The 13,183-nt window shown below is 53.7% G+C and overlaps 1 protein-coding gene and 1 long non-coding RNA gene across 6 annotated transcripts in view; one reads left to right on the top strand and one right to left on the bottom strand.

Annotated features, from left to right (window-relative positions):
- LOC122238610 overlaps window positions 1-13,183 on the top strand; it is a 48,231-nt gene that overhangs the window by 13,159 nt on the left and 21,889 nt on the right. The window lies entirely within an intron of this gene.
- Window positions 1-13,183, bottom strand: part of SCUBE3 (signal peptide, CUB domain and EGF like domain containing 3) — a 33,972-nt gene that overhangs the window by 3,052 nt on the left and 17,737 nt on the right. Inside the window, exons 5-19 of one of the 5 annotated variants that reach the window (XM_042986181.1) lie at window positions 12,126-12,251; window positions 11,826-11,942; window positions 9,396-9,443; window positions 6,897-7,013; window positions 5,092-5,214; window positions 4,501-4,617; window positions 3,882-4,007; window positions 3,480-3,596; window positions 3,235-3,339; window positions 2,827-2,943; window positions 2,331-2,489; window positions 1,873-2,088; window positions 1,349-1,510; window positions 976-1,143; window positions 313-474 (exon numbers count right to left, since the gene is read on the bottom strand). In XM_042986181.1, the coding sequence (XP_042842115.1) occupies window positions 313-474; window positions 976-1,143; window positions 1,349-1,510; window positions 1,873-2,088; window positions 2,331-2,489; window positions 2,827-2,943; window positions 3,235-3,339; window positions 3,480-3,596; window positions 3,882-4,007; window positions 4,501-4,617; window positions 5,092-5,214; window positions 6,897-7,013; window positions 9,396-9,443; window positions 11,826-11,942; window positions 12,126-12,251 (1,980 nt within the window). The remainder of the gene's footprint in view (window positions 1-312; window positions 475-975; window positions 1,144-1,348; window positions 1,511-1,872; window positions 2,089-2,330; window positions 2,490-2,826; window positions 2,944-3,234; window positions 3,340-3,479; window positions 3,597-3,881; window positions 4,008-4,500; window positions 4,618-5,091; window positions 5,215-6,896; window positions 7,014-9,395; window positions 9,444-11,825; window positions 11,943-12,125; window positions 12,252-13,183) is intronic. The other 4 variants (XM_042986176.1, XM_042986180.1, XM_042986178.1 and 1 more) reach the window with 4 other exon arrangements.

Raw genomic sequence — 13,183 nt, 5'->3', positions numbered from 1 at the left:
ACTGCCTTCTGTTTCATCATCTTCAAGTTCTGGGTCCACCTTCCTTCCTGCCCTTTTAGTACCTTCTCACCTCACTTCACCTCTCTCTGTCTCCCCATCACCTATCTCCAGGGAGAGGGTGCCATGAGGCCCAGCCCAGCAAGTGGTCTTAAGATTGAGTGGGATGGGAGAGATGGAGGGTGGGACTTTCCTGCCCATCCACTCCCTAGCCTTGCTCCCTGTTGGTTTACTTGCCCCACCCCCCACCTCTTCCCATGCCCACTGTTCCCAGACCTCTCTGCCCCTTTTTCCACAGCTTGGCCTGCCACGTACTCTTGCACTGGGCCACACTGGTGGAGCCATCAAAGTCAGTGCTTGTATTTCCTGGACAGCGGGTGCAGAAGTTCTGACGGAAGTCAGGCTGATAGGAGCCCATAGCACAGCGGATACAGCGATGGATGGTGGTGTTGTAGTAGTGACCAGGGGAGCACTGGACTGCAGGCAAGGGGGAAAGGTAGGCGTTAAGATGGTAGGCAAGTGGGAGTTCTGGGGCACAGGATGAGCAGGACACAGGAGACTGAAGACACCAAAGTTCCTTCCGAGTCCCAACCTTTCTTTGTCATGCCAGAATTGAAGCCTAGGGAAAAACAAACTTACAGAGTGGTTGGCTACCATGCCAATCCTTTTCTTTCAGGCACTGACTGTAGTGCCAAACTTCTAGAAACTCATTGGTAGTATTGAGGGGAATGTGCCACCAGTTCTCCGAAGCAGAGGGGTAAGTGACACTGTTATTTATTCCCTAATTCCTAGACTTGGGACTGGTGGAGGGTCAGGATGTGTCCTATGAGCAGGATGGTCTGGTTGGTCAGGCAGCTGGGCCTTTCCTAGTTTGGGGAAGATGGTGTGCCAGCATACTCAGGTCTACTCTGAGGACTTGGAGAGTTTTTTTTGTAAGTAGTTAAAGTTGGGGAGTCCCCCAGTGTGTAGCCCATTCACCTTTGGTGTCACAGTCTTGGAAGGAGATGGCTCCCTCATGCTTGGTGGTGAGGCCCCCACCACAAGGGAAGCACAAGGTCCGTCCTGCTTCAGGTTGGTACGTGCCGCGTGGACATGGCTGGCAGGGCTTGAACCCATCAACGGAGTATTGGCCAGGAGAGCACTGACCTGCAATGAATCAAGGGCCCAACTCTGATGGGGATGGTCCTGGTCATCCCCACCGGGTCACCCAGTCTCAGGGGACAGAGACACACAAACAGGATGTTGACTAGGAGAGTGGTCTGGAGCCTGGGCCTGCCCTTGGGAAATCCCATGCCCATGGGCGTCCCAGTGCCCACCCTACCCCACTCTATATTGTTTGTTCCCCTGGCACCTGCACACGTGGTGATGTTGGTGGCTCCGAGAGGCCCGTGGGCATCACTCCCAGGGCAAAGGTCGCAGGAGAGCTGCCCTTCTCTCTCCTGGAAGGTGCCCGCTGGGCATGGCACACACTGCTCCGTCTGGCCGTGGTAATACGTTCCCTGCGGGCAGCTGACTGAGGGAGAGTCGGCCGTGCTAGCCACCCCGCCCCCCTATTTCCCGCCACCCAGGCCTGGGATTCCCCTTCCCGCTTCCCCAGATTCAAGGAGAATCTCTTTGTTTGGGAATAGACAGAATCCTGCTTGGGAAGATCAGGGGCCAATGCCATGTAAAGGAGGGTTGATGGCCCCTCTGTACATGATATCCCTCTAGATTTCAACCTGGGACCAGGGAGAGGATGATGACAGGCAGGAGGGTCTTGGCTGCCTCACAATTTGAGGTACAACTTAGGCCGTAAAGTGTCCTGCTCTCTGAGTCAGGCCCAAGTTGGGCCTTCCCCGTTCCCCTGCTCCCCCGCTCCCCAGCAAGCTCCCTTACCACACTTAGCCCCAGCACGGTGCTGCCCAGGCCTACAGGCCTCTGCTGGCTCAGCTCGCTCCCCAGCTCCTGGGCCCGGCTTGTGGGCCAGTTCATAATCAAGGCCTGCCAGGCGCAGCAGGAAGCGGTCCTGGTTGATGGACTTTCTGAGCATCTTCAGGGACCCTTTCAGCCGCCGTTCCATTCGCTGTCGGAGGCAAGGCAGTCCACAGCCAGCTGGTGGTAGATGATGGTATGAGTCAGGGAAGGAAGAGAAAGTGGCTGTGAGCAGGAGGGCAGGGAGCAAAGCTAGGAGCTAGGAGGGATGTGGTAAGAGAGACTGGCTCCTGGGCTTGGTGTTAGGCATGGTCTGCCCTTAGTACAAGCTCTGCCCCTTCCCTTTGCGGCTGAGACTTGTGGTTTCCCCACCTCTGACCCCTTGCTTTCCACCCTCCTCCCTGCAGTGCCCCCAGTCCCACCTGTGGTTTCTTCGGCTCTGACCTCTGCCTCCAGTTCCAGGGTGAGCCGAGTGACTTCCTTGCCTGGAGGGGTCCGGGCCCGCCGGCCCTTGCCCTTCCGAGAGGAGTCACACTTGAGGTGGATAAAGGTGATCTGGCAGTCAGAGCAGGGGGCACCACCTGGGGGAGAGGCCTTGTCAACCCCAGGGGCACCCCCTGGGGACAGAGAAGGCTCTCACTCCCAGCTCTCACTTTCCCACCCTAGCCCAAGCAGACCTCACCAGATCTCCGCAACTGTCTCAGTTCACTTTTAAGGTAGGATACCTATTATTTGGTGGAGGGATATCCTGGGACTTCTTCCTTGGGCCCTATGCCTACAAGTGCTTCTTCCCTCTGCTCTGTCCAGAGTTCAGGATGCCAGTGGGTTTTTAGAGATCTCACTAAGCAGAGGAGCTGAGGGGTGGGGGAGGGGTGTGGTGGCCAGACAACCCATTGGAGGGGGGTCCCCAGTCCAGACCTGGTCCCGGGATTCTGCTGGCCTCCTCCATTTTGCCTTTGTTTCTCAGGTGCAAACGGCATTTGGCGTCCTTGATCTTGAAGGAGGCCCGCTGTTTAACTGACAGCACTGCAGCCTCTAGAGGGATGGCAGAAGCTCAGCACAGCCTGGGGGCGCCGAGGGGGGTGGGTACTGCTGTGGAGGGTATTGAGAAGCTGGGCAATAAGCCACGGGCTTGGCTGGAGAAGGATTATGAGAGCCAGGGGACTCAGATGTTAGGGGCAGAGGGAGCAAGGCAAAAGGGCTGGAGAATGACAGAGCGAGGAAGGGGATCCAGGAAAAAGTAAAACCAGGAGAATTAATGAGGAGAAATCGGGGTTAATAAGCAAGAGAATAAGGTGGGAACAAGGCCTCTGGGCTGGTGCTCACCATGGCAGTGGTTGGAGTTTGTGCTGTTCCCGGTGTGGCCAGCTCGGGCTGGAGTGGCCCTGGGGCTGGGGGTGCCACAGCTCACCGTGAAGCCATTCTCAGACTCTGAGAGAAGGGGGCTGTCACAGCTCTGAGCTGCCCGCCCCCAACGCCTACTGGTTGGAGTAATGCAAGGGAAGCAGGAGAGCTACCTGAACAGCCAGCCTTTCCTCCCTGCCAGCCCTACAGCAACCACCTCTATGTACCTGGCAAAAACCGGGCCCGGGAGGGGCAGGTCAGGGCACAGGTGTCCTTCTTGCCAGACCGGTTGCAGCTGAGCATGGCTTTCGAGGCACCAGGACTGCTCTGACATTTGACCGGCTCTAGGAAGGGGAGAGAGACCTGAGGAGGAGAGGGCCTTCCTCTCCCACCCTCTACACTTGGCTGATTTGGGAAGAGCATTAGCTACATGCAGAACTGTAACTGTAAACAGAGACTGATGAAGGGATTCGTCACCAGAAACTTCACGTCAGTAACTCAAATGGCTACATTCTACTCCCCTACTACCTTACTCCTTCCTTGGCATGGAACTCCCCACTTTCCAGGACCCCAATTCCCACCCCCCAAAAATGTAGTGCCAGCTCTGGCCAGCAGAGGGTGCCGCCCACCTGTGCAATCTTTGCCATTCCAGTGCAGCCGGCCCTGGCCTGCGGGGCAGGTACACTGGTAGCTGCCTGGAGTGTTGATGCAGCCAAAGCGGCAGCCTCCCCGGTTGATGCTGCACTCATCCACATCTGGGGGAAGGAGAAGGGAGACACCAACAATGGTGGGGGAGTAGGAGCCAGGGAGTGGGCAGTGAGTGAGGACCTTTGGTGAGAGTTCCAGGCACTCCAAGATGACTACTGGCTTGAGAAAAGCTCAAGCCTAGGATCTCCTTCCTTTATCTCTGTCCCCAAAGAACGATTGAGAAGCGGCCAAGCTGACAAGCTTTGTAAAGCCTGCCGTTCCTTTCTGCCACTGGGGCTGTATTTGAGAGTTCAGGATGGGAGTGGGAGTCAAGAAGCAGCGTTGGGATGGGAGATAGAAATTTTGGAGGTAGGATGCTGTTCCCTGATCTCCTAGTCTCCCGGTTGTCTTAATTTCTCCCATTTATCATGATGGATGCAGACATGGCACATGCACCTGGGGATTGCCCAGAGCCAACGAGCCAAATCAGGAACTCATTCAACTGAAGGGTGTGGAGGTGAGAGGGGACAGGTGGCTGAGGGTCTAAACTTGCTGGCTTACCCCCACAGTGGGTGACACCATATAGCAGGTAGCCATGATGGCAGAGGCACTGGAAACTTCCTGGTGTGTTGACACATATGTGGTCACAGGTTCGATCAAAGGAACACTCGTCTATATCTGGAAGAATAAGGATTCAAGCCACTGAATCTGTCTTGGGGCATTTGACCCTGCAGCCCCTTGCTCAGGTGAAGGACCCAAATGAGGGGCCTTGGCCCTCCCTCATGGCCCAGCCCTAAGATCATTGATTTAGCAATGCCTACCCATCCCCTGTGCCCCCTCCACTTGTAGTCTTTGGAGTCAGGAACTGTGAGATCTGGTACCTGTGGATCAGGGTCACCACATGTGGTTAGGCAGGTTGGATCCTGCCAAGGATTTGAAGTGGGGTGAAATCCATCCCTCCTTGCCAAAAGCAAGGTAGAGTTGGTCATCAAGAGGAAGGGGTACATTTGCTAATTTGCAGCATGACACTGCCCATGGAGGCTCTCCACAGTGTCTACTGACTTCCTCAGACTCTGGCCCTCTGGCCTCCTTGAAGCTCTCCTAGCTCCAGAACCTCTCCTAAGACTTTCCCCTTGGCCCAAGTCTGCTCACCCTGGCAGTTCCGCTCATTGATGAGAAGCTTATAGCCCTTCTTGCAGCTGCATTCAAAGCTGCCCACTGTGTTGCGGCAAATGTGGTCACAGCCCCCATTGTTCAAGCGGCACTCATCTATGTCTGGGAAGGCAGGACAAAGTAGAGAGAACCAAAGGTGATACCACAGGCTGGGGACAGATAAGGAGACAACATCCCTCCCTCCCTCACAGAGACTGAGAAAATCAAGCAGAGCTCTGGGCCTGCTCTTCTGACTCCTCTCTCACTCTCTGGTCTGTTTCTTCCCTGCTCATGGAATCTGTGGCCATTAGGACCAGTTTCTTTCCTGGAAGTGAGCCCTCCCAGAAGGGGACAGATAGGAAGCAGAGTCAGGCCTTCAAGGACTGCCTGGAGTAGGAAGCAGGATGGCATTTGAACTACAGGGCTAGTTTCTGCCCCTCACTCTGGATGGCACTTCCACAAAAGGCTGGTGGATAAGGCTTATATCTTCCCTGTCCCTGACCCCTGCCTAGCATAAGAGCCCCGGGCAGTGGGCAACAGGGCAATGGTGGGGGGGGGGGGCACAGAGAGGTGGAGATTCAAAAGGGAGCCCCTCAGAGAGGAGGAGCTAGGAGAGAGCCGGCAGGAGGACCTCCAGGAGAGCCAGTGAGGCTGGGTAGCTGATGGGGGAGGGGCAGGGGCCAGGCAGGGGGCTGGACTGGGAGGTCTGGAGAGGCTCAGGCCTGAGGCGGCTTTCAGCACTAGGAAGGGAAGGGGGGGGGGGGCGGGCAGTGAGCAGCTTCCTTCCTGAGGTCAAGTTCCCCAAGCTGGTGGCAGACAGGACCCAGGCTATTCACCCTTACTTGGGGGAGGGGGCAGAGAGGGCAGTCTTCCACTTCACTCTTAGCATACCTGTCAACAGTCCTTCCCAGCAGGAAACCTCTCAACTCTGGCTGTCTGACCTGCTGCCCCAGCCCTCCCCGTCTCCCCATCCTTTCTGCCAGCTGTTGGGCCAAAAGACACAAAGAAGGAGCTCAGTCCTCTTTCCAGTCCTCCTTGTGACCAGGGGACACAGACCTGATGAATCATTATTTTCAGTATGGCTACTCTTCCTTTTTCCTCCCCCACTCCACCTTTCTCCCAGACCTGGCTAATTAAAAGGAGGGGAAATAGGATGGACAACATGGGAAATTATACCATAATGATAACTATCATTTGTCAGGTACTGTTCTAAGTACTTAATATATAATCTTTATATAACTGATCTAATCCTTACAACAAGTGCCATTATTATAGTGGAACTGAGGCACAAAGACACTAAGTAACTTGCCCAGGATTGCAGAGCTGGGATCTGAACCCAGGTAACCAGTCTCTAGCCTCAGTGCTTCCACTGCTACCCTATTCTCCCTCTGACCAGTATAGCTTTCCCAGTGGGAAGGTCTGGGGGAATGTGGGTTATGAAGGTTATGGAACACATCTGTGACCTTGTACACACATAGCCAGGGCTCAAATATCCTTCTAGACCCAGGGACAAATGAGAATAACATGTTCATTAACCAAGAGGGCTAGGGACCCAGAGCAGGATAGAAATGAGAGTAAGGAAAACAAGGTAGGGTGTGGGCAGCGGGCACTAAGGGACTGGCTGGACTTTTGTGCCCCTTGAACTGAACTGGGAAAGGTGGACAAGAGACAAGCCTTAGCCATGCTCCTAGTTCTTTCTAATCAGGATAGCCTCCAGGGGGTTGAGGTCCTATAATAGGTACTAGATCTCTGATCCCAGCCTCAGCCCCCTCACCCCTATGCTCTGGTCCTCTGAGAGCCCTTACCTTTGCACGTCTTCCTGTCTGGCTGCAGCATGAAGCCCACAGGGCAGCTGCAGTGGACACCCGTCGCTGCATCGTGGCACTTACTGTCACAGCCCCCATTGTTGACAGCACAGGTCTCTGTTTAGGAGGGAGGTGGGGGATGGTAATGGGGTTATTGGCTTGGAGGAGTCCCAAACTTAAGGGTAGTAGAGAGTGCAGAGGCCTGAGGGAAGGCCTGAGCTGCCTCCCTGTGCTTTAGAAGGAGCACTCAGTGAAGGCTCCCAGCCCCCTTCCTCCCATGGCTCCCAGCCCCCAGCCCCTCACAAGTGCAGCCAAGCAGTCCACTTCCCTGCCCCCTACTTGATTGAAACAAGGTGGACAGCAGTGAGGCAGGTACAAGCCAGAGCTGTCAGGCAGGAATGTGCTGAGGGGGTGGAGGAGGTGGAGAGGGGAGGGTGCAGGGAGGGATGGGAGCTAAGTAAGGGTGGTTCTCAGCCGCCAGGGAACAAGAAGGGACAGATAAAAGTTTCCTCCTCTTTCCAGTGACTGTCTCTGTGGTGGTTGGGGGGGGGGTCATAGTGGGGCAATCTTGGGAAGAGTGAACCTAGTGATTCTGGAGATAGCTGAGGGATTGCCCAGCTGTCTTAAAAAAAGATCCCAGTTCCAGGCCTGACTGCTCATCCTCAGAGGAGAGGCACATATTTGGTCATATCCCAGCCCCTCCCCAGCTACCTCCCAACTCCTCCCAAACCTTCCTTTTAGTTCCAGATGGAGATAAGCTGGATGTTCTGTTGTTGTTTTTCTTTCCTAATGGGGAGAGATTGTCTAGGTAGGGGAGGGGGCCAAAAGAGAAGAAGAATTCGGAGGAGGAGGCAGGGTGTAAGAAAGTAGGTGAAAGAGTTAGAGAACCTCAGAGCTAGGTCTCTTCTATTGCCCCCTCTTGACTGGTAAGACTCCTTTGCTGAGGGGTCAGAATAGAGGGAGTATGGATAGGTCACTCTCCCTATTTTCTGCATTCTGCAGGACATAAACAAGTTTAAACTGCAGCTCAGGAGAATGAGTTGAGCCCAGGGAAAAACCATCAGTTCAAATAGTGCAAGACCCCTCCCCCTTCAGGGACTCTGGAGGAGGTGTGGGCCATCCTCTGGGGGCCCTAGAATTCTCCCATTGGAAAGACAGAATCCCAAACCCTCTCCTGGGGAAGAAAGGAGAGTGGTTCTCCAAATCTGGGGAACTGAATGAGAAAAGCACCAGAGAACTATCATCTTCTTAAATCTTTGACTCCTAAAACTCAGGTCCAACCCTTGTCACCAAGGAGACCACCAAAGCAAGGGTTCCAGAAGAAGCCCAACCCTGCCTATGGGTCCCTGGTCATGCCCCAGTTATTCAAATGCCCAGGTCTGGGAGCAGCCACAGTGGGATCTCTTGTGTGCCACTTACACCTTAGTCTCCTTAAGTTCCCCAAGACCATGGGAGAAACCTGGGAGGGGATGTTGAGTTCAGGCTCCAAGCCTAGCCATTCCCCCCAAGAGTGCTCTTAGTAGAAGGAGAGGTGCCCCCAAGCCCTGGAGCAGGGAGAGGGGAACAGATCCTGTGCTAAGACTAGGTAGGTTCTGAGGGATCCAAGGTGAGGAGCAGCAGAGCTGGCACAACACACATCTCAGGTCAGACGAGGAAGCTGGGTACAGCTGCCCTCCCCTGCAGGGCAGCATTAGCCAGGGCAGGGTTGAGGCGGCAGGATGGCACAGCCTCAACCCTTTGCTCTTCAGGTCGCAGTATGAAACCACAGTTTAATCTGTGCTGACTCTGTGCCAGGCACTTACTAGATGCTCTGCACACACTGTCTCAATCATCTCAGCAACCCCAAAGGAGAAAACTCTTATTCTCCCTGTCTACAGAAGAGTAAACTAAGGATCAGAGAAGAAAGTAGCTTGCTTGAGGTCATATGGTTAGAAAGTGGCAGAGGCAGGATTCAAACTCAGGTCAGTCTGAATTCAGATGTCATGCTTGTACCCATTATGGTGGGACAGAATGGCGAGTGATGCTGGGGCTGTGAGCTGGTGTGGGGGGAACCCAAGGAAGCAGCCTCAAGGAGGGATGGCATCTAACTCTATCCCACCCCTAACTCAGCCACCTAGTGGGCACAACGGGTAAGATGGAGCTGCTGGGTTTTTTGCTGTGTAGAAGGCAGAGAGAAGGGAGGGGGCAGATGGTTGGGAACAGGTGAGGTGTTAGAAGGTGGGTGAGGGAGAAGGTGGGAGGAGGAGAGAGCAGGAGAGGAGGACAGTGACAGGAACAAAGAAAGACAAAACCAACACGAAGGCTCCTGGGCCAGCTCTTGGGGACTCAGGTTTCCTGTCACCCAATGGGCCCAGTACCGAGACTGCAGGGGAACCCTGCTAATAGGCTAGAGTCCAGTCAGGCTGGGCCCAGTGGGCATGCGGTTAGTGGGAGCCCCAGCGGGTTAGCCCTTCCCCTAGCAAGCCAGTGAGAGCAAGCGGAGAGAGCAGACATATTTACCATTAGAAACGGCCTGAGGGGGGATGTGCTGCTCTAGCCGCCTTTCCCCTGTTTGACATTGTAAAAAAGCTGTTTAGATGCTGGGCAGGAGCCACTGTGGCCCACTGTGCCCCAGCCCCCTCCCCACCCTCCTCCTCCACCCTGTAGACCCAAAGCACTAGCCCCAAATGATGAGCCCTGAGACTGCTATGCTTCATTCCCCAGCCTTGTCCTGCCTGGTATCCTCAAAGAAGCCAGGCTCCCACCAGGTGACTGATGGGAAACAGAGTCTCAGAGAGGGGCAGTCATGGGCCCAGTACCACACAGCATGCCAAAGGCAGAGCTGGGATGCAATCTCAAATCTTACAAGCTGCCAAATCCCAAAGGGGCCCACCCTTTCTGCTTTACTGCCCTCTCAGTCTCCCCACTAAATCTGAATGTCTTGGTGGCCCCAAACAATGATGTTTCCTCCTACCAGGGCTGGGGAGAAACATGAGATCAGGGCAAGGCAAAATAAGTAAGTTCTGTTGGAGAAGAGGGAGAGGAACTCGGGAAGGACATAGCCATGAACCCTAGGACCTCCTCCTTTGCTCTCTTCTGCCTCACTTGGCCATGGTCCAGAAGACAGAATGGGTCTTGCATTAGAGAAGAGCTCAAGCTTACAAGGGGGTATTTTCCAAATCAGCCATGCTCAGGACGATCTGAACAGGGGGACAACAGAGGGGGATCTGGCCCCACATTCATGGGTCCCGAGCTCTGTCCTGACACATGCAGCTTTTCTTTGGGGACTGCATGCAGTTTCTTTTGGGAGACTCTGGGGATGTGTGAGTGTGTCCAGGGGATGGTGGAGGGTTTAGGAAGCAGAAGATTTAGGCTTAGGAGGAAAAAGATGAAAGGAGCTGGAACAAACCAGCCAGGAGAAGGTGACAGGAGGACCTAAAAATGTTCTAGGGTCTTTGAAGAGTTAGTTCAGAGGGAAACGTGTAGCAGGAGAGGGTTTAATTAAAGAAGTTTAGAACTGTGTGTACAAGTCTCTGAAGCAGGTACTTGAAGGACCCCTTTAAAAAAATTTTTTTTTTTAATGTTTGTTTATTCTTGAGAGTGACAGACAGACAGACAGAGACAGAGCATAAGTGGGGGAGGGGCAGAGTGAGAAAGGGAAACAGAATCTGAAGCAGGCTCCAGGCTCTGAGCTGTCAGCACAGAGCCCGATGCAGGGCTCGAACCCATGAACCGTGAGATCATGACCTGAGCTGAAGTCAGATGCTTAACCGACTGAGCCACCCAGGCGACCCTTTGAAAGACCCTTTTAGCAGCAGCATCTGCTCCCCTGTTCTCATGTCTGGGGGTTAAGGCAGTGCTGTCTGCAGAGATGGGCCGGGTCTCTGGAGTGAGATGGGGACAGTTTGGTTCTGAAGGTGAATATCATGTCTGTAACAAATACACAGAGTGACTGTGTTCACACCTCCTCACCCTCAGCATGTTGTAGCCCATGAGATGAATGGCATCTGTTGGTGCCCACAGACCAAACTTGCCCTTGCCTGGCTCAAGACACAGCCCTTCTCCCTGCCCAAACTCTTCTCTTTCACCTCCCACTTCTCCAAAGGGACACCCTGTCCCCGTTGTGTTTCTCAGCACTCTGTGAGCACACAGTAATCGGCCTTCACAAAAGACCTAAAGGCATAAGGCATTAGGAATTAAACATCAGGAACTAAGGAATTAAGCTCATTTCTGGTACCTGAAAGTATGTGAGGGAAGGCCTAGGAATTCAGGAAAAGGGATCCAGGTGTTAAGAAGGCCCCGGAGCAGGGCAATAGGAATGGAAGGCTGGAGCTGGTGGGGAAGTGAAGGGCTACAGGCAGAGGTGAGAGAGTACCACTGAGATGTGGAGGAAACAGGAGGAAATGAGGGCTAGGGTAAGGGCAGTGGACAGGGGGACACAGCACAGGCAGGAAGAAGAAACCTGGAGTCAGGAAACCCCATTTGTCAGTTCTGGGATGGTTGTTCCAGGAGAGAACACTCCCTGCCACCCTCAGTTCCAGAGTGGGGACAGTGGGCTGTGACAGCTCCCATCTTACCACACTAGTCAACCAGGGCCTTTGGTCAGGCTTTCCCAGCTGCATTGCCCCAGCTCTCCTCCCCTTCTCGGGCACAGCCTTGGTCAACAAGCACCTCTGCTAATTAGTCCCAGTTTGACAACACTTTCTCCTGGATAAAGAGGATGGTGGGGCTCCAGGGGTGGGGCAGGAGAACTAATGGGTCAGGGAGGAGAAGAGGGTGAGCCCTGCGATCTCTCAGAGTCATCCCTCACTAGACCTGGCCTCGTCTGGGTCTTCAGTACACTCACCAGTCATTCTGTGCCCAGCACCTGGGTCCCATGCGTTCCCCCTCCCCTGGTTCCCAACCCCCACTCCCAGCATAGGTGGCCTTGAGTTCACCAGCCTCACCCACCGATGCATGTCTTCCCGTCGGTATGGAGCACAAACTTGACATGGCAGCCGCACCGGGGACCCTGCTCTGTGTCATCGCACGTGTGCTGGCAGCCACCATTACCATAGTTGCATGTCACTGTGCAGAGAGGGCAGGAGGCCTGTCAGCTTGCTTTTCCTTGGGTGCCACATATCTGAAGACTGACTCTCATATCTAGTTGCCTCTCCCATGCTCCCTTTTCCTCCCACCTCTTGCTGCTGAGTCCCTACACCCTTCCTCTTCGTTGCTTCTTCTCCCCAACGACCATCCCAATTATCTCACATTTACAGTCCCGTTGGTTCTTGGTGAGTTCGAAGCCAGGGCGGCATTCACAGGCAATACCCCCTTTGGGTGTCTCCCGGCAAATGTGAGCACAGCCATGGTTCTTGTTCATGCAATTCATTCCTTCTAAAAAGGAAGAGGAGGGAGGTGAGTGCTTTATATCCCTGAATGCCTAGTGGAAGAGGAACTAGTGGGGTAGCTGGGGCCTAGGAAATTGAGAGAATCCACTGGGGCTGCAACACAGACAGGAGACACCAGTCCCTGTCCTGCGCAGAGCTGGGTGCTAATGAGCCATTCTCAGTGATGTATAGGTATTGATACCCAGCCCTCCAAAACCCTGCACGAGCACCCTCTCCTGGAGACAACAAAAAAGTAGTGTCTAATAGTTACATATTAGTGGATTTAAGAAGGACCCAGAAAAATAAAAAAACATCTCTTGGGGCATCTGGCTGGCCCACTCAGTGGAGCATGTGACTCTTGATCTTGGGGTTGTGAGTTAGAGCTCCGCATTGGGCTCTTTGCTGTCAGCATGGAGCCTGCTTCGGATCCTCTGCACCCCCTCTCTCTGTCCCTACCCCTCTTGTGTGTGCATTCTCTCTCTCTCTCCCTCTCTCTCCTTCTCTCCCTCTCCCCCTCCCTCCTTCTCAGAAATAAACATTTTAAACTGTTAAAAAAAAAAAAGAAAAAAACTTACGGGGTGCCTGGGTGGCTCAGTTGGTTAAGCATCCGACTTCAGCTCAGGTTATGATCTCATAGTTCATGGGTTCAAGCCCTATGTCGGGCTCTGTGCTCACAGTTCAGAGCCTGGAGCCTGCTTCAGAGTCTATGTCTCCCCCTCTCTTTGCCCCTCCCCCACTTGCACTCTGTCTGTCTGTCTCTCTCTCTCAAAAATAAACAAACATTAAAAAAAAAACTTTAAAAAACTCAAAAAAATAAAAGTAAAATCTTTAAAACAAACAAACATGATTTCTCCTCAAAGAGCTTTCAGTCCGACTGGGAAGAAGATACCAATGTGAGTGGGAAGAAATTGGTACAGATTTTTTACTATAGAAATTACT

Source organism: Panthera tigris, chromosome B2, assembly GCF_018350195.1.
Source record: "Panthera tigris isolate Pti1 chromosome B2, P.tigris_Pti1_mat1.1, whole genome shotgun sequence".
NCBI classification, from domain to species: Eukaryota; Metazoa; Chordata; class Mammalia; order Carnivora; family Felidae; genus Panthera; species Panthera tigris.
Note: the sequence above shows the minus strand (reverse complement) of the source record. Positions and strands in the feature narration are given on the sequence as shown.